The following is a 20,826-nucleotide window of genomic DNA, read 5'->3' on the forward strand; positions in this document are numbered from 1 at the left end:
CTCAACGGATTTGTGACAAAAGGGGGAGAAAAGGTCGGTACCACATGCTACCTTTGCATTATTTTCCCATTTTCCACAACTACCACGATGTCATAAGACCTTAAGTCAACAAGATAAACCAAAACACCACAATGGAAGAGTATAACCAAGGCTGTAGAGGTTTCGACATCATCGACAAGGACACACAAAAAACAAAAGAAAACGACTACAAGCCCTTCATATGACAATTGGCGGTTATTGATCTATCCATGTTGGAAATAACCTCGAGTAATTCTATATTCACGTTTCTTCTACACCGAGAGCAAACTTTTACGATTTTCTTTGCCATGCTTTTCTTAAGAATTAGCATGCATTACTCTGATCGATTCATTAATCTTCCTTATGTAATGCTTCACTCAACTATCTATGTGAATATGCTATTTAGATACCTTCCCTTTGGAGTGTAGAAAATGCTTTTCATGCTGTCAATCAAGTAATATTATGGTAATCGTGCTTTTCATGCTATCAATCAAGTAATAGTATGGTTAAACAAGCACGCGTGCCTAGAGCATTGCCCCCAAGTGGCTGAGTATAACTACAGTTATTTCGCTTTCAAAGGACAACAAGAATAGAAAGTTTGTAGTAGCAAGAGCTTTGCCCCTAGGGGGGCAATGCTAACACAGCCACCTCTTCAAATACATATATGTTCTCCCTTCGAAAAGTTAGCTCCATACTTTGTTGCTTAGAAATTGTGACAAGGCACCAAAAAATAGAAGAATGCTGCATAAACTTTAACCACTCTTGCATGCCGTCCATTCCACACTTTCACAACTCAGAGTCTTATGTCATGAGCCAAAAAAACGCCTGAAATAGAGCTTCCGTTTTTTGTGGGAAAACCCTAAAACCCTTATAGTTCTTATGCTCTAAGACATAAGGTGGAAATCACGAAGTTTTGGAAGCTTGAGACAAAATGCGCAAGGGGGAGGGAGGCAGTGGGACGAAGGTGAGGGAGAGAACACCAAGGGACGCCAAATCTAACCCAAGGAAGGGCTCTCAACCCGTTTCTGATGCATTTCTGATTGTAGCAGTGACATGCGTGATACATTTCTGATATTAGATTGAGACAAAATTTCCCTCAGTTAGATTTAGCTCGAGATAACGTGCACGAGGGCTCTCAACCCATTTCTGATGGTCGCAGTGAACAGCATATCAAAATGCATATTTCCTACGTTTTTCCCTGGAACAAACACCTTAGCCACTATAATAACTTCACAATTGAAAAAAACACACCATCCCACACACAAACACAATCCGTCAACACACTAGTTATCGCCAGACAGGAGGAAACGCTGGACCAACATCGGATTACAGCTCCTTGAAATGACCCAAATAGCTCTCCTCGTGACCTCATGCTTTCATAAAAATTCCCTACTTTCAATTCAAATGGATCTCAGGCATGTACCTCGAGGGAGGGAGAGACAGACACCGAATAGAGAACCAGCAGTGGGACGAGACAAACCACTGCTCAAAAAATTATAGTGGGGGAGAGCAAAAGGAACCGCAAATCCATCCAAGGTTATGCAAGGAAGGACTTTCAAATAATGTGGTGAAGCTATGGAAGGATCATCATCTGATGAAGAATCAGAGACGATACTATGGAGGAATCATCTGATGAAGAATCATAGATGAAGAGTGGCAGTAAGCTCGAGAGAGAGATGAAAACTAAGCTGGATATAAGAACCTCGAAAGATGCGAGCAGGGACATGGATGGGAATGGGAAGCTGATCTCTCTGAAGCAGAAGGAAGAAGAGATGGAAGCGTTCTTCTGTCAAGCTCGCAAAGAGGTGGGAGAGGAGAAGAGAAGCAGTGTAGACAAATGGTTGTCCGAATCAAGAAGTGTTGAGCTGTGGGATGAGGGATATGGTTTCTGCAGGATCACGCATAGGGAGCTCTGTTGAAGAACTTGAAGAGACCATCGCTCGAGCTCCCCTCCGATGATGCCGCCTTGCTCTGCTGCTTCTGCTTCCATCTCCATGATGACCTCTTCTTCTCAGAAGAGCTCACGATTTTCGTTGCCTTCGCTCCAGCTTCCTTCTTCCCCAGCACCATCGCCTCCACCTTCGTCTTCTTTGCCGCCATCTTCGTCTCTTTATTCGTCTCTTCCTCTGCCAGGATTTCACTTGCTCTCGTGTTCAAATCTTCCACATTCGCAACATTTGCTTCCCACTCATCGCTTGCCTTCGACGCTTCGCCACCTGACTCCTCCATTGCAGCTCCCGCAGCGTCCCAACAGAACGCTGAACTCCGCTCTTGTGACCACCTCTTCAAGTCCCTTGCCATCGACGAAGAGCCTCGAAATGATCCGTTCTCTCTCTCAGAGAAGGAGCGCGCTTCGGATATCGTGGACGTTACTTTTCCGAACAGCTCACCATCCAGGTCCGGGCTGAAGAGGATGGGTTTCTCGATTGGACGCACCGCTGAGTTTCCCATTATCCTCTTCTTGAAGGGATTGTTATCCGGTGCAGGAGGGAAAACTCGTTTCTGCCCTGTAAATTCGATCACACTCCTCGACTCCTGCGTCTGAACCACTGCCTTGTCGCCGAGGGATGCCTGACTTTCGGAGTCTACTGCATATGTCTGTTGCTTGTTCAGCGGCCCTTCTGCCCATGGAGATGAATTAGATGCCAAAAGGTTACGGTGCGCGACGAGGGCCTTGTCTCGCTGCAGCCTGACTGTCGGGGCGCCTACTCCAAAACAACACATTCCATCAGACAGTGCGACAGAATCTGTGCGGAAGAAGACGACTTTGCGGCAAATATGTTACCAATAGGAGAAAACCACGCGAAAAGAGAGTACCGCTCACGCTCGCGGATGAGCTTTCTGAAGGTAAGGCATGACAAGAGGCGTCCATGTCCTTCACGGCCAACGCGGTCAGCAGCTTATCGTCCGTCTCGACGCGAACATCTCCCTGCATTGGCTCATGCATCAAACAGGTTATGATCTCGTCGGCCTCACGAAAAATCATCGATGTAAGCACAACGAGGAAGACTTACTACATCCGCACTCAACGGGGCAATGCGAGCCACATCCTTGTGGCGTCCTTGCCCCTGCAACCGGGGCAATCGTGTAGCACTACAGTTCCCATCCGGATGCTCGGAGAAAGCGCACATAGAAATGGGATCGAGGCGGCCTTCCGCAATCGCTATGGCCCTGGACGGAGGCAAGTCACTGCACAAACAACACGTCAAGGAAGCGACGGTTGAAGGCCCATCAAAGGAAAGGGAACACGATGCAGGCGAACGTTAGAGAATGTGGCGGGGCGGATTTCTGCCAGAAAACAGAGAATGGCCGGGGAGCGGGGAGGAATTTCGCTGTTCCGTGGCAAGAATTAAGGCATGGCAGAAGGATACGGCCCAAGGAAGTCGATGTCGCCATTGAATTCTTCCACGAACTGTGCAGGAAGCGGCTTCAAAAATGATAGCTTCCTGGAGCTAGAATCGTATCTGCGCAGGGCAAGTAAAGGGCGTGTTAACAGGTTGTCAGCGGGTGCAAAGTACACGCCTAGCTTGCAGCAGGAAAAGATTGATCATCGATGGCACTGCCCAAAACAAAGGTTGACAGAAGCTTTACACTCGCTCATCGATTGCAATGCCAAACAAAATTTCACAGAAACTTACGCTCGCTCATCGATTGCAATGCCAAACAAAATTTGACAGAAACTTGCACCCGATCATCGATGACTATGCCAAACAAACTTTGACAAAAACTTACACTCGGGCATGATGGAAGATGGCGTTGGCCTGCTTGAACGAAACCTCATAGTCTTCAGGAATGGCCAGCTTACCGTCGAAGCGCATCTTGGACAAAACCTGCGTGATCCAGGCGAGCAAAACCAAGCAGGATGAGAACGAAAGCTCGAATGCAACAACAAAATCTGCATCAGCACTGAGGCAGATCAAGAATGCGGCTCCAATTTTCCGTGTTCCCCATATAATCTGCAAAGATCAAGCTCTCATTTGTTCTTTTCTGCAAAGATAAATTCCATTTGTTCTGTTCTACAAGGATCAAGCTACCATCTGTTCTGTTGGACAGAGATCAAACTAACAATTTAAACTCCCATTTGCACACAATTTACAGAGCATTCACAAATTGCAAGGACAGAAGCTCCAATTCTCTTTGCATCCCATTCACAAAGATCAAGATGTTCTGTTCTACAAAGATGAAGCCGTTCTGTTCTGTTCTACAGAGATTAAATTGCCATTTGCACACAATTTGCAAAGATACAACCTCCAATTCTTCTCTTCTGCAAAGATGAAGCTTGCCCAAAAGAATGGGATGTAAAGGCAAGGGCGAATCCTTGCACTGCAAAGATCAAGCTTGCCCAAGAAAGGTTGATGGAATGATGTGAATTAAGGGCCGTTCCATGGAGGTGGAATTGAATGAGGGGCATTGAAGAAGGGGCTTACCCGGAGGAGATTGCGGTACTTGGACACGAGCCCATGAGCTCGTTTAATTCCGATACCGGGAACGGATGGCAGGAAGTCACATCCAGCGAGAACGCACATCCCTAGGAGAACACAAGCACCACAACGCAAAAGTTAAAGACCCATCAGCCAGAACTGAGACTACTGTCTGAAAGCTTCAAAACGCAAGCCAGACAGACAGCACAAGAGCAAGCAGGATATGCATACTAAGGAGCAGTACAATATCAACCTCAAAGAAACACACAGGAGGGAGAGAGGGAGAGAGAGAGAGAGAGAGAGAGGGAAGAAACAAAGGACTCATAAGATAGAGAGAGATGGGGGTTGTAACTTGTGTGTGTGTATCTTACATGCTCGTGTGTGTATCTTACATGCTCATGTCTTTTATGCTCATTCTATATCAGCCTGTCATGCAGAATTTCAAGGATCTCTCTCTCCTTGGTACAAAAGTAGGGGATGGCATCACTCTCCATGCCACAATACATTAGAAAACTCATAACTTTTTGCTTCCTAGGCCTATGTGGCATGGTGCCACATAGAGAGCAAGTAGTTAGAGTTTAAAGATGAGCCTCACAATTTACTTCTTGGATTGCTATGGATGGTATTAAGCCCTTTGAACCCAAATTTACATCTCAATCTATGGCTAGTGATAGTTATAAACTATAACATTCCTCTATGGCTTTCTCTCATGATAACCATAATGGTTCCAAGCAAGCATATGGTGAAGAACATGGGCGTGTATGTTGCACCATTGATAGAATGCAAAGATGGTGATTAAACATCTACAAGTTTGCATGAGATCATGAGACTTCCTAGAATGATAAAATTTCATCACTACTATCTTTTAATATGACTTAGGATAGAATTTGAGATCCAATGGCACGTCATCTCACACATTACGACTATTAACTCCAATAATCATTCAAACCTCCTCCTACCAAGCTAAAGAAAAAAAGTTAGCCATTCCCAATTGGAGCTTGTTCTTGCACTAATAGAATTATGTCTTTTAATACTAGTTAATAAAAATGAGCCTAGTTTCCCCTAATTGTCGTAGTACAACCACCTAGTTTCAAGGGCGTCATTATAAAAATGGAAGCTAACTTTGATAATAAGCACTTGGTAGTATCCTCACTTCTCGATTCTACAAATTGGATTTGCATTGGTAGCATACACCTTTCCTATGAGAACTCTCTTGGAAGCTTATCAAACTTTCTTATGAGAAAAAGTCTCTAGAATTTTTATTTGCAACAACCACTTTTTCCATGCACATTGAGAGAAGGCATGCAAGATTCGACCATCAGATATCATCTACAATAAAAAACAACTCCTCTACAATATAACATTTATGTGTGTTCTAAGAATGTGCTAACTTTGAGTGGCACCTTGACTTAAGCATTAGCATTGTCACCATGTGGTCATTCGCTTATTTGGCAAATTGCATCAATTTAGCTTGTTCTTTCTAACCCTTGTAATTTGAGGCAAAGTAGCAGAGGTCGCGACATCCCACTGGTAGGGCTACCTGCCTACCAAGGCGACAATCTACATTCAAGCCCTCATACTTGCAAGCTAGAGCCAAGGCGTGTGCCCCTAGATAGGGTCAAATGGGGGTGTTAGTGGGTGAGTGAGTTCCCAAAAAAAAAAAAAATGAGGCAAAGATTTATTTGCCTTTTTTTCAAAGAAACTTTGATGGAAGGTAAAAGGTGACTTCACTCTACCAAAACCAAAAATGTGCTAGCACAAGTAACATTAAAAGACTTTTGAAACATCAACATTGCTTCGCAAATCACGACTGCTAAAAGAGTAGACGTGCAGTATATTAGCATACATTTAAAACATAGTCAAGTTCCACCTGATTCCTTGATTATGTTTTAAATGTATCCGGGATATTGGTAACTTGTGATCCTTTGATGGGTATTTTGGCTGAAATAGGCTAGGTTTTGCTCCTCCAATACTTTTGGTGGTTTATATGTGCTCTAGTAGCGTAGGCCTTGGGCAATGCTCCTTATTAGGCCAATATTTTATACTTAGGGTCTCTTACCTACCCCCATAATACAAGACAACAAGTTTCTTCATTTTGAAAAAAACATAACCAAGTTGAAAGATATTTAGTGTTTTTCTTGGTAAATGGAAAATTTTAATGCCAAGTGGCATGTAGTCATGTTTTATCGCAAAACCACGCACGATGGAGGTCAATGGTTTTGTGGGGAAAAAGGCATTTGAGGGCAATGACATATAGCCTTAAAAAATTATGATATTTAAGATGGTTTCCTTTCATTATGGCGTTAAAACCATAACAACGTTGTTAGTAGTAATTCTTGGCCCATTAGTGAGGTATTAACAGGGGGTACGGCGAACGAGACATAGAGACAGCGATTGGGTGAGTGTGAGAGAAGCAGCGCATTCATTGTCAGCCGAAAACGAGATGGAGACGTGAGGCCGGCGGGAGGCACGCGTGAAGAAGCTCTACAGACTCAGAGTCCAGACTACCACACACCAATTTCCAAGTTCCAACACCTCCATAGGCTTGCAGAGCACCGTAGTTATGGTGCTTTCACTGCTTTACTGAGGAAGGAGAGAATTGCCTTCGCTTCAGCAAGCCACCTTCCCTTGCAGACCAGACCATAGTTATGGTCATCAGGAAGGGAGAATTGCCTTCTGCTTGAGCCTTGCAAGCTCAGAGGAGAGAAGGACAGAGACCCCCTCGGCATTCCCGCCCTCATCCTGCCTCATCATCATGATGCCACCACTCAACCGCAGTACCCATAGACAGGGTTCCCTCAACTTCCTTGGCCGCTTGCAGCCTCCTACAGTGTACCCACAATGGTTTATTTGGTTGCATGCTTGCAGGCTGCAGCTTCCCTCATCAACCGCCAATTCCAAACACACAGGCAACACAGCCCATAATGTTTTGTTTGGCAGAGCTACCTGTGCTTGATGCAGAGAGCCTGACCCTGGCTGCAACAGGAAACTCATTAAAAGTAAGCATTTAGCTTCCATCTATCCGACCATACATACATACATACACAGAACCCATAGTAAATGGGGTGCTTTGCTTGCAGCTCTCTGATCTTGGGAACAGAGAGGGAACCCATAATGAGTTGTATGGCTGCTTGCAGGAGCTTGCTCGTCACAGAAACAGAGTACCCACACTGGGTTGTGTGGCTGCTTGTTGTAAACCATAATGGGTGTTTTGGCGCCTTGGTTGAAGCTGAGATGCGCCGTGAAAACAGAGTACGCATTCTTTGAGCTAGCTGCCTAAAAGTCATGATGCTAATGGAAGAAGTGGAAACTTGGAAGACAGGCCAGACTGGCTTTGTCCGATTGGACTGAGTTCTGCTCACCTGTGAACAACTCCTGCGTGAAGCACCCAAAATACAAGCCGCCTCCCTCCTCTCCAGCCGGTGCCGCCGCTGCTGCTGCCACCTTCTTCTTCATTACGTTCGCCAGCTTCACCTCCTCACCATTGCCGTATCGATCCATCTTGTATATCACCTACAACCCCATCTTCAACACCAGGGCACACAATGAGTTTGTTATTGAAATTATCCTCTCATTCTCACTCCACAATCTTGTTTACTCCACCGTTCCCACAGTCTCACACACACCCCACACACAGTCTTTCTGTGGTGCCGTAATAACGCGCATGGCTTTTGAATTTTAGAAATTTCAGCATTGCTCAGAAAAGAAGATTTTAAAAAACAATAATTAACTATGCACGTTCGTCAGCCCTCACGCACCGAACTGCAGCCATAGGCTAGCAGATCGCTGTCCTCGCTTATCACGGCAGCTACTCCACGCTTTTCTGGACCCAAGCTCGACAGATAAGCGAGTTGTGCATCAGCTTCGTAGGGCGCAACAATATATTCCACAGCCTCAGCTTTTAAGACCTACAAATCATCGAAAAAGAATTAGGTGTGAGAATCCACGGCGATTGCTCATATCAGCCTTCCAAACGGGATAGCTCCTAGTATAGCGCGAACGCAACGGTTTGCCTCAGGACTCGCCTTGATGAGTTCGTAGGCCATCAATGGTGTTATTTCCACTGCCCTCTGCACCATGGTCACGACAAAGTATCAGCGTTTTGCGTTTAAGGCAACAAAACGAGAACGATGAATATGAGAGCATCAAAATGAAGACATATTCAAAAAACAAGTGCAACTCAATAAAGCTTTCAAAGAATATCCGATAACAGTCAAACGGACACAAGTTTGATTACATGTTACCCTGTTTAATGTTATTGAAAGGGGATTTGGCTACGAAAAGAAATGACGGATGGCTTTAGAAGCATCAAATTTCAATACCGAATAATCATTGCTAGACAGAATGCACGTTTAAACTCCATTTTAAGGCTAGCGGGGCCCATACAAATTACTCAATGTGCAAGGCATTGACAGGGGTACAAGTTCCGTCACCCTTTGATTTAAAACTGAGCTACTCGTCTCCGTCCCTCATCTCACTCCTCAGAAAGATGCAGATGTAGTACAGGCTTAGTTTAAACAGGAAACCTGAAGAGAAAATTGCTATATAGAGCGAAGAATAAATTGGCTGGCATCTAAGACAAGACGATTGGAGACCCTCTCGGGAAGGCAGCAGACCATTCAAGAGGTGGCAGAAGCGAACAGCATGCTTTCAAAAAATGTTGTGGCTACCACCCCAAGGTAAAGGAATTTGTACATGTAGAACGTTTATCTCAACAAGGTCGTAATTAATTTCGCATACACTTGCACAAGCCACCAATTCATTGCTTTTGATCGATTTCCAGTGTCAACTTTTGTAAAGCAGCTTGTCACTCTAGATGCATTAGTTTCGTGACATACGAAGGGACCGCAGTGAGTCTCTGATTTGTATTGGTCCATACAGCATACTTTGTCTCCTTAGATGATTTTTAGTCCCCACAAGAAAGCCTTTGGTCCGAACTCTCTCTCTCTCTCTCTCTCTCTCTCTCTCCCCCCCCCTTGGTTGAAGGCATTTGGACACGTGGAGAAGAATGAAAGAAATTATAGGAGCACCTCAAAAGCACATGGCTGCCATGGCTGGTCACTCTTTCCCACTTTGTTTGGCCTTTCCATAGACCAGTTACAACAATAATTTGGTAATGGAATAGACACAGCAGGTGGGATTTATGAAACCGTGATCGAGGGGAGAGCTGTCATACTTTTGTAAATGCAAATTGTCCTCTCACACTCCCAAGACAACACATAGAAAATGTAGACAACATAGCATGCTTACAATGAACGTGAGACAAGGATCATGCTCGCAAAGCCCCATGGGGACGCTCAGCCAATATTCTTCCAAGAAGGGAAATCAGGTTGTGGACACTTCCAAGTAGCTCCACCCCAACCTCCGACCATAGATGGCACAATCCGAGAAATAAGAAGAGTCTTATTGCACAGTTCTTGCTTAGGTGGAAAAGGTCCAAAAATGGTTCCTACCAAAATCTTGGGGATTCCAGAAACAAATGCCATACTCCTTGAGACTAGATCTGCCTCTGAAACTTCTGGATATGGAAGACTGGTTGCGAGATGCAATCGATGACAAATGACAAGAGCTACCCTAGCAGGCTCAGGAAACTAGTTGAAAAAGGAGAGAGACCAGCAAGGACAAATCCAACAGTCGTGATGTATCGATAGAGGGCACTAAACAGTGATTTTTGAGGTAAGAGGCAGAGATGCCTCACTAGACATCAGACAGATGCTATAGAGGCATACGGCATGCCTACAAAGGCATTTCTCGGGGTGATCGGTTCTTTAATGGAGTTTGCTTTTTCTTTTATCCCAAACCCAGTGCTGTTTCCTGTGACCCCCCTAGTATGACGATTGCAAGATGGCAGGGTTACTTACTGTGATGCAGAAATTGGGATAGAAACATTGTCGAGAGAGAGAGAGAGAGAGGGAGAGGGAGGCCTGTTTGTGCATGCCCGGTTTAACAGCAGTTAAAGGAGTAAGCAAACATGCTGTGCACTGATATGGTATCTTCTTTCCGTTTCTCAACTATGCAGGTGAGACTTGCAGTGGCAGGACTAGCAGTCGTAATAATATCAGCATTGAGCTCAGAGTCTGCAATATCTATCTTCAGACTCCAGAGGCAAATCCTGCTGTTGCTAAGGGCTGCACAATGGCACCAAGACTAGCCCATGGCTGCTTGGAAAGTGTGTGTGTGTGTGTGTGTGTGAGAGAGAGAGAGAGATGGTGATAATCATTGTGCTAATTAGCAAAAGTAAGAAATAATGTGAGAGCAACTCTAATGGTTACTACTCGTGGACAAATGCAATGCCGTGATGATGCTAAAGAGTTGTGTCTAGACTTCATTGCACCCACAGCATTCATACAGCCCTGCAGCGAGGGAGAGGAATTAGACAATGGTGTTATGTCCATCTAGGAATCAATTTCATACATCATATTATGCTGCTCACTTCAGAAGGGCATGTTACTCAACCCTGAATTGAAGCAGAGTAGACAAAGGTATTTTTCCCACTGCATCCAATCTTGAATCCCTATGTACCAGTAACATTTCTCACATCTCAAGTGGTGTTGAGCCTACAGGTATAAGCCACTACTCCGTGAGATTGTTCAAACAAAGATGACTAAAGACTTCCCATCAATATAATATCTTTTTTTCTGGAGGTGCTTCTCTACTATGAGAACAATGCGCTGGAAGCTCCTCACCACCGTGGCATATCCAAGGGAGGGACCATAGCCTACTTAAAAGTTTAAAACTATGACCTCTTCTGAAAACAGATATTGTGCTATCCGAACTTTCCTCTGACCTGGAGTGATATCAATGTACCTAGTAGTACAAGGCTTAGCTCTTCCTAACATATGGAAGGCTTAGCTCTCCCTAACACAAGTGTGGATGGTCGAAAGCACATTGAATTGCAAATATCATCTCTTCGGTTAAAAAGGGCGCATAACACAGCAGAGATTGCGTTAAAATCCTCAGGCATCAGGATCTTTACCTGGTACAGTTCTTCAGCACCATTGACATCGCCCTGAGACAGCTTGAACCTGGCTTGCTCAAAATTCATGTCCCTTTGCCTGCAGAGTGCATTCGTGTGTTAGTAGAAACAAAAGCCCCTGATTCTGAAATGTCGCATGGGCCATATATCTTACTTCTGGCGTTTATTCTCCGTTGCAGCTTTGGAAGGTAAGTGCCCACCATCAAGGACAACCACAGGCACCACTTGGTGGTACCGCAACAGATTGATGTAATGCAAGCAGTATTTCACGTAAGGCGTAATGGAATTTTGGCCCTCGCATATCTCCAAGCTGCAAGCATATGCTAAATAACAATTGCAATGCCGCGTCACTTGGTGAATAGAGCCGTAAACAGATTTGAAAATCAAGGGATTACTGGACGATAAGCTCAAACAAAAGCCAAGGCATTTTCATTACCTCCTTTGTGTAGCCAACAGTATGCGTCAATGCCCACCTGAGAGAGTCCGGTAGCCACGCAACAGCATTACTTAACATATCAGCAATCAAAACATCAAAAGAACAAAAATGTTTCATAATTAACTTAAAACAGAACTCACGCGTTGGCCAGAGTACTTTTTGATATGCACCAGCTCTGTGTAAGGTTTTAACATCTTCAACAGCCCTGGTATTCCCATTTTTCTAATGCCGCACGGCAATAGATTCCGAACTGCCGAACAATCGAAAAGCCACCTTGTAGGTGTTGTTGCGTTGCCTTGAAATAGACTGGAGACGAGTTTAATGGCAACCTTGAGCGACCTCTTTGAAGACCCACTATCACGTTGCGGAAACGTGCCTCTAAGGCACCACATCAATACAGATTGGAGAGCAGCATGAGACAGCTTAATTTAAAGGCGGAGGGCACAAAGAACCACCTTGGACTTCCAGCCACGAGCATTAGATCAGCACACACCAATGCCCGCATCGTTGCGCATCCTCCTCTTTTGAGCTCGATGCTAATGCGCTTGCTTTTGTTCCAAACAAAATGTGATTACTCTGCAAGCTCGATGCTGCTGCGCTATCCCGTTCCGATGCACAAACTTCCGAATGCAAGCAGCGACTTCACGACGGTGGCCAAGCTTGTAAACGAGAGAATGGCGGAGCAGCTGTCGAAAGACCGGTCTGTTGAGTGCGCGATCGGACTTGGGATAGACTCACGAGAATACGCGCACTTGTTGCTCTTTGTCCTGTGATTGCAAGGACTACAAGAGAAGCAGAATGTGATTCTAAGCAAGTCTGATAAGCGTCCAGCGGCTCTATATCGTCGATTGCAAATCTACAATCGATGCATCATCCGCCAATTTCGCTCGTCCCTCCCAGTACCTGCCAGTCCTATCTAGTTTCCATCATCTATTCCTTCTCCTTCCGGCAAAACGAAGACTCCGCTGACAACCCCGTTAGTATTACACACGTACGCGCTGGAAAGCCTGCCTCGCCCGGACTCCCATCCCTGCTATTGTGGACGTTCCTCGAGGCTCCAGCTTTTGAAGGCGGTCGTTCCAACAGAGTACGCTTCAGGATATGTGACTGGGCAGCAGCCTTTAAGCATAGCTGGCTCCGCGAATTCACAAAGGGAGCGTCAGCTTGAGCTGCTTCGAATGGTGAGCTACGCAGAGACAGAGCAGAGCAGAGCAGAGCAGAGGGAAGAAGCTGACCATGTAAGAAGAGAAGACGTGCAAAAACTTTTCAATTTTGGATTGGCGGGAAATCAACCTCGCGGTTCTCCACCACCTTTGGGTAAATTGTTTTTTGGCCTGCCCTCGGTCTAGGTCTTAGTACCCAGTTTCAATCTTGAAAACTACAAACTAGATTTCCTTCACACGCATCCTTTCTTTCGAGCACATCGCTAACTACTAACTTGACATCTAAAGCTCAATCCTAGCATTTTATCGAATTCTGCAAAATGTTAAGGGCCATGATTTATTATTGATTTTGTGATGTCCATATTTTGGAAGATGAAGTCCAACAAATACATGAATAAGGCAATACAATAACTAGTTTTCCTTGCAGTCTATACAATATTGTCACATGGACTATAACCATATGAATAAAGGTGTCAATATCCTTTGATCTTGCATCCAACTTCAGTTTCGTTGCTCCCTTGCATTGATAACATGCATCCAAAGAGATGAATGTTGTAAGAATTTAGGTTTAAAACAAGCAATTTTGAATGGATGAGCAACCACACAGTGTGGGCAAGGAGGCGGCGCGCTTCCTTCCCCAAAGAGTTATAATCCAAGAGAACGGGCCCTTCCCTGGGTGCCAAGATAACGTTGAGAGTATTAGTGCTGAGATAAGTCTCGCGAATGGATAAGATATTGGCTTATTATTTATGTCAATAACATAATCATTGTCGAACGCCCTTTCATATTCAAGCTGCATGAGAAGGGAAAATTTGATTGCCATTTTAGAAGCCTAGCATTCACGACGATCAAAGCTGTAATTCCATAATTCCAAGTTAGTATCAAACTGACATACCTGTACTTGAGGGCTGTTAATCACATTGGTTCCATCCACGCCTTGCACAATTCCCACCTCGTAATTCCTGTTGAGAGACGGTTTCCCATCCCTCGCATTTGCCACCCCCGCCTTCTCTTATATATCCCCCAACTCTCTAGTTTCGTTGTGAACTTCCATCTTGTTTGGGAAAGACTTGGTTATAGAAATATACCTTCATCTTCATTCCGCAATCGTGTGCAAGAGAGACAAGCGGGAGAGTATTATATGTATAAACAGATACAATATGCATGCAGGTCTAGCCCATACCCAAAACCTTTAGTGGATTGCTTCAAATGGCTACATGTGGAAGAAGTTCTAGCACAACGCCTCTGTAAGTTGTTGGAGATGATCAGGCAAGCTCCTTATATTGAGCTCGCATCCATGCGGTTATGGAGGAGAAAACAGCCGCAACAAATGATGAGGATGAGCCCCTTCATGCAGCAATCCTAGTTAATCGAGAGCTGGTGGTCGAGCAACCACACAATCCACTAACCAACCTAAACACAAATTCGAATCCAATGACATCCTACTCCTTTCAACCTTACTTGCAACATGCTTGGAGGATCTGCAATGGTCTGCCCCTATGACTAGATAATTCATTTCCCCGTAGCATCTTCCCAGAAAGCATTGGAAAACATCCATCATTTCCGGCCTCTTCGCTTTCTTTCCCAGTATTAATGTGTATTCTCTGCTCCCTTTCATCGCATCTCTTGATCCTTCCTTGCACCTCACGTGGAAAGATGGAGAGTAGAAACAGATTTCTGTTCAGACGAGCACTGGCGAGATGCTCATAACGGCAGCATCTACTGTATATGCATCGGTAGAATTGCAAAAACTCCCAGATGTTCAACCAAATTGAAAGAGCTTCTTGGATAGAAGAAGTTGAAATTCCAGAGCTTACAGCAGACCTGCAAGCCTCGTACGTAGCAAAGAGTCCCTGTGCAACATAAATCTCTCTTAGCAAGCAAAAACAAATGTTTTTTTTGCAGATCAAATGATGGAAAGGTCTTGGACACACATAATTCTAGTGCAGGAAGCAAAAGCAAACGCTTGTTTTGTAGATCAGATGATAATAAATTGTTGGATCCGTGGAATTCCACAGCAGAATCCCTTCTAGCTCCACTGGAGAGGCTCATGCAAGCAAATCAACCTACGCAGTCTCCTTACGCCCATAGTAGGACAACCAAAATCTGCACCAAACTTCCCTAGACAAGAATGCATCCATCTCGATACTGTGCATCCCATTCTCTTCGGCTACTCCACGTCAGGCACTAGGATCTGCAGTGCAAAGGAACGAGGGGGGTTTAGGATCACATTTGAGAGTGAAGGTGAGAGGTGCAAAACAAAAGCTCAGAACCTCAAGGTGGTTTAAGGATTATTGCAGGGCAATGGAGGCTGCTTCTCGAGTGGAAAGGTTGGAGGACGGGGCAAGATCAGGAGTCAAGAGCAGAAGACCAAGTACGAGGTCGGGGAGAGTGTTGGAGAGTGGTGTCTGAAGCATGAAGCTTGATGAAAGCTTTCTTTGGAAAAAAACAAGAACCAAAAAAAAAACAAGAACCCAACAAAAATCAAGAAGAATGAAAAAAACAAGAACCCGAAAAAAACCGAGAAGAACGAAGAAAATAAGAACCCAAAAAAAACAAGAACCTGAAAAAAATTTTCAACAATTGGATTTTCATAAAATCAATGGTTATGATTAGAACACATGGCTTCACAAGGGCTTAGAAAAGGGCACTTATCCCTAGGCTACCTGCCGCCATAATGATTTTCACCTGTAATTATTTGGTGTCTTGATTTTGTGGTAAGCTAATAGTCTGTTTGTCACGTCTGTTGGTTCCTTTAAGGGAGTGGTAGTGTTGGGAGTGGCACATGTGCACATGGTGTTCAAGTAAGGTTGTGCATTGCAAAACAAAACCCCCATCCATGGGAAGGCCATTCCACCTTGTTAATGAATAAGGCTGGTTACACAATGCCACTGGCACACCCAATTTGAGGGAAAAGTATGGGTGCTTGTCCCTCTGTGACCCCTTTACACACTGCACAGAGGACACATTTTCATCTAACGGCCGCTGCTCGTTCGCAAATGCTTACACACCGCCCAAATGGCAATTGGCTAACATGTATTAGAATTATGGATTAATATTATTAAGTATAAAAGTTAAACATATAAACTTCTCAAAACCCCTTCATCGTGCAAGATTCAAGATAAAATTCACAAAAGATAGTTGATATATAATGAAATGGTTACAATTACAGAGAGTAGCTTAGTTTGAACCCCTTCACAACACTTTCACGTGGCTCTGCCCAACTCTCTCAAGGAAAGTGGGAGAAGGGATAAAAAGGGAGGTGCACCATCCCTCCTCCCCTTTCCCGCCAGATGCAAACATAATAATGAAGTGTGCACATGCAAAAAAAAAACCCAATAAAGAACAAATTACTTAGCACTATCCTTGCCGTCAACTTCTTCAGCTGAATCATTATCACTTCTCACATTTGCATTCTCTCGATTGTGGAACATGCTTCAAGCAATATTGTTGCTTCGTGCAGCTCCAATGGGTTGACTTGATCCTGCCTCAAACTCTGTAGATTGAGCTCGTTGACCAATTGTGTCGAGTTAGTTCACTAATGCATTTACTTCTACAAGACTACTTCTAGCACTATTTCGTTGATCTTCATCTTCACATCCTGATGCACTGGATGCATTGCTTTCCCTTTCCAATTCAGCTATTGCCTTTGAGAAACAACCATTTGCTTTGTGAATAATCATACTAGACATAGATTTTGAAAGGCAAATGCATAAACCAAAACTCACTCATAATGCAACAAAGATGGTCCCCTACTATATTGTAATGCAGGGAATTTGCTTGGGCAAGAAACAAAGAAATCCATAATGCAATACCCTTTCCTAATGCATTATGCAAGGATTTCAGACATTTGTAATGTTTCAACATAATTCGTTCCTCTCATTCAAGTGTATTAGAGACATTCTTACATCTCAATTATGCAACCATTTGTCGTTCAGTGCTGCAATGATGCAAACTATGCTTCACAAATATGTACATAAGGGTTCATGAATCCTTTAGCATGCACATAGAACGCTCACGAATTCGTTAGCATGTGGATTCACACCATCTAGAAGTACCTTTGAACTGACAAATGCCTTATCATGGAGATCGTATGCACAATTGTATAAGATGCTCCGATATAGAATTGCCATGCTTATTACAATGTAAAATCCAATGGAAGTAATACCTTTTACCACATCGGTTGAGGCCTGCAACCATGAAAGATGCAAATTCAAGCATATATGACATTGAAAGAGCAAAGAATATACAAAGGATTCAATGAAGGGGACATTTCAAGGCGCATACGTTGAAACAGTAGGGCCCACGCAAAACACAACAATGGAAGCAGCAGGGTATGCGCAGAAGACAACAATGGAAGCAACACAAATGATAAAAGTGATGAATGGAAGCAACACAGGATGGAAGTGACGGACGAGGCCTATACCCAGCATCCAAACGGCTTGTATCGAGCATAACGGATCTCTAAACGGCTCTAGAGATGGAGAAACATAGAGAAGAAGAAAAGGGCATTTACAAAAGAAAACGGCTCTCCAAATGGCTTTAAAGAAATGTAATGTTGGAGAAACAGCTCACTTGGATATGAGTGGAGGAGATTGTGTAGATGGTGAGCTAGGTAGGGAACCTCCCTTGCTCAATGCTCTCCCAAACAGCAAAAGTTCAAGAGGCAGTGTGTAATGGAGTTGCACCCGCCATGGTTCTCTTTATTCAACGATTGGTCAATTTTTTTGTACTAACTGGGCACCCTCCTTGCAGTGTGTAACTGGCCTAAGAGGCCCTCCCCTTACTATGGACAGCGGCCATGTGTTGTGACCTTACAAGAGGTTGTTCGTCAGCGCCTGCAAACCACGGACGCTGCCCATAGAGAGATTGTACCGTTGGCCTTGGTAGAGCAGCTATGGTTGTCATTGGCTCGCGTTTCCTAGCGTCTTTGGTAGGAGGCAACACCAGGGTGAGTTGGATAGCTGGTCTTCTTATGGGGACTATCTCCATAATCCATAATTGCCTCAGGCACCAAGGTGAGTTGGATAGTTGGCCTTATGGGGACTATTTCCATAACTGCCCCACCCCAGAGAAAGGGAAGAAGAGAGAGAGAGAGAGAGAGAGAGAGAGAGAGAGAGAGAGAGAGAGAGGGAGAGAGAGAGATAGAGAGAGAGAGAGAGAGAGGGAGACTTGCAAAGAAAGAGAAAGAGAGGGATAGAGAAAGAGAGAAGAGAAGACATAAATTTTGAGGGTCCATGGAAGTAGAAAGAGGTAGAAAGAGCTAATTTTGATCATATGGTACAGGGGCAGAAACTATGGAAGTAGAAAATTATAGATATAGAAGTAGTCTGTAGTCTGTTGTATTGAAGAATGTTAAGGATGAGCATGGGGAATGGATTCCTTAGCTCTACAGAAAATATTCTTGTATCGCAATGCAACCCACTAATTGTGGGTGCTACAAAGTGGGTCGGAAGGATGCAATGGACATCTCCAAACATTGGAAGGGAAGGATCTTAGATTTTGAAATTTCTCCTGGCAGTAACACAATGACATAGGTATATATTCAGCATGTCTATACCCATGCAAACATATACGTGCATCCGAATGTAGGACTTCCATATTGTAGGCCCAATTGTAAGCTTTTCAAAGTATACTAGTACTTCAGTTACATTTATTTCGGGACTTGGACACAAGTGTCTTATGCCTTGTATTCATTTTATAGATTTATATCCATCTACTTACAAAGAGTGGGAGCCTATAGCATGCGTAACTGGGGTGTTGCATGTCCTCCATGTTGAGATTGGAAGTCTTCAGTATGAAGGTCGCACACCATCAAAATTAAAAAAGGACGGGATCTTTCTCTATGACTCAATGTTCATTGTGCCAGATGAAGAGGGACAGTATGGTAAATTAAAATCTCTTCCCTTGCCTTATTTTGATAGTGCAAAATGGTCGCTTCCAAGCATGGAGATAAGTGAATCATATAGAAATAGAATGTTTAATGATGTGAGAAATGCTATGAAGCCAATTACTGGTGGAAGAAATGCTAGGTTGAGCTCACTAAAGGCATAATCCATTGGATCAACTCCCAATTGAATTTAATTCACTTGGAATTGAAGGGGGAACTATCATACAAATAAAAATTCATTATGCTATAGTGTGTGTTGTGGTATTTTATGTATAATGTATTTGGATATGTCCTAAGGTAGAGGACATCCAAGCATAGGTTGAAAGTAATGCAATGTTGATTGTGCCAAGTTTGTGTTGGGGACAAGGGAGTGGACTCAAAATGGATGCTAGCATATGCTTGATGATTGGATTTGAAAAAAATAAATAAATTGGATGGGATGAGTTGGCAGCCTTCCGGGGTAGGGCCGTCATCCACATGTCAACATTCTCACATACCATGTCCAAACCTTATCTTCCACTGAGAAGTACAATCTCCAATTGAGTTTCCACAAGCCTATTGTTTGAAGATAAAGGCGAGAAATACCTTTTGACAATACAAGGACCCTTATCCCCTTCATTTCATGAAGTGTCTATCACATGCCTCCACCATTCCTCTGCCTCCACTCTCCTTGTTCTAGTGTCGCCCGCTCTCCTCCACCTACCTTGTCATTTGTATGAGGAGTCCCTACCTCTCACCCTCTCCTCTTGAATATACTCTTCTCCCTTCCCCTCTCACTCCTTAGTTACTATGTAGTCTCCATGTCGTGTCCTTAACTTAGTTCCCAAGAATGATAAGTCGTAACATTCTGGTACATGGGTTCAATCTTGTCTGATGTGTATATATGACATTGGGTTGTAATGACACCCTATGATCCAAAAGCCAATGATCAGGTCAAAAGCACCAATAAGCTCCTAAGAGCAACCTTGTGGAAGACTATGAATATCTATCATAGAGATTGAGACCAAAACTTACCCTAAGCTATGTGGGCATATTTTCATATATGAAACAACCTTGTAATTTCTTACTTATCACTCAGAGTGCATTTTTCTTCTTGAAATAGAGGTATCAATACTCCCAATGACATTGAATATAATTTGAGAGAGCTAGAGTCAATCAAATAGAGGATTTACAAGATATATTTGTTAGATGAGCGCAATGAGTGAGCTTACCTGAAAGCTCTATCTAGGAAAAAAAAACAAAAAAATATCATGATAAAAGGGTAGTTTACTTCAAAATTAAAGAAGATGATTTGGTCCCTTTCTTTGATTCTCATTAGGACTTGTTTCCTAGGAAATTCTACTACTTATGGCAAGGACTTTTAAAGATAATTGAAGTGTGATGAAATATTATGGTTCAAGTTGGAAAAACTCTTAAGAAATTTTTTTCCTACGAGGAAAAACATAGAAAAATAAAACCCCACTCTGAGACAAAGCCAAAAGCATAAATTTGTTTCCTATGAGGGAAAACATAGAAAAATGAAACCCTACTACTCTCAATCCGAGACAAAGCCAAAAGTGTAAAGAAAATAGATTCAATTTCCCCCCTAGTGTAAATGTTCATATTCATCATATTCAAAACATTATTTTTGAGAGCATTAAAAAATCATATTTGTATTGTAATGTGGTTGTGATATACGGTAATGGTAGGAAATAAGTACCTCATAGTTTCCGTACTAAACCATTGATGTTGATGATAATATGAGGCATCTTTATCGCTCATGGAGCATCTAGGGGATCAAAGAATTAAGGATTGATCAGGGGACAATGCCTCTTACTATTAGAGGGAATATCACAGTATTTAAGATGTCAGTACAATGTGAGCGAGTGGTGGGCCTTGATTACAAGACTCAAGCTAATAATTGGAGTCAACATCATATAAAT

General features: G+C 43.4%; 1 protein-coding gene across 1 annotated transcript; it reads right to left on the reverse strand.

The window, feature by feature from the left end:
* Positions 1 to 886: 886 nt before the first annotated feature.
* Positions 887 to 12,640, reverse strand: LOC147888789 (5'-3' exonuclease family protein). The gene is made up of 14 exons (XM_087392574.1): positions 12,307 to 12,640; positions 11,992 to 12,157; positions 11,852 to 11,888; positions 11,570 to 11,738; positions 11,416 to 11,494; positions 8,465 to 8,509; positions 8,198 to 8,347; positions 7,802 to 7,952; positions 4,446 to 4,546; positions 3,751 to 3,848; positions 3,390 to 3,482; positions 3,033 to 3,207; positions 2,836 to 2,947; positions 887 to 2,723 (listed from the first exon to the last, which is right to left on the reverse strand). Exons 1-14 carry the CDS (start codon positions 12,354 to 12,356, stop codon positions 1,915 to 1,917), a joined length of 2,235 nt encoding a protein of 744 aa, XP_087248700.1. The 5' UTR covers positions 12,357 to 12,640; the 3' UTR covers positions 887 to 1,914.
* Positions 12,641 to 20,826: the final 8,186 nt, after the last annotated feature.

This window comes from Dipteris shenzhenensis, chromosome 21 (assembly GCF_047967505.1).
Source record: "Dipteris shenzhenensis isolate YYH24624 ecotype China chromosome 21, Dip_SZ_1.0, whole genome shotgun sequence".
In the NCBI taxonomy this organism is placed as follows: Eukaryota; Viridiplantae; Streptophyta; class Polypodiopsida; order Gleicheniales; family Dipteridaceae; genus Dipteris; species Dipteris shenzhenensis.

What these genes read in the sequence shown, in the direction of transcription:
- LOC147888789 (XM_087392574.1), bottom strand. Translation starts at nt 12,356, where the DNA reads ATGCGGGCATTGGTGTGTGCTGATCTAATGCTCGTGGCTGGAAGTCCA. An exon ending in AAAAGTACTCTGGCCAACGC is followed by an intron (nt 11,889 to 11,991) that starts GTGAGTTCTGTT and finishes GGACTCTCTCAG; the next exon opens with GTGGGCATTGACGCATACTG. An exon ending in CACGCAGGAGTTGTTCACAG is followed by an intron (nt 4,547 to 7,801) that starts GTGAGCAGAACT and finishes GTGTTCTCCTAG; the next exon opens with GGATGTGCGTTCTCGCTGGA.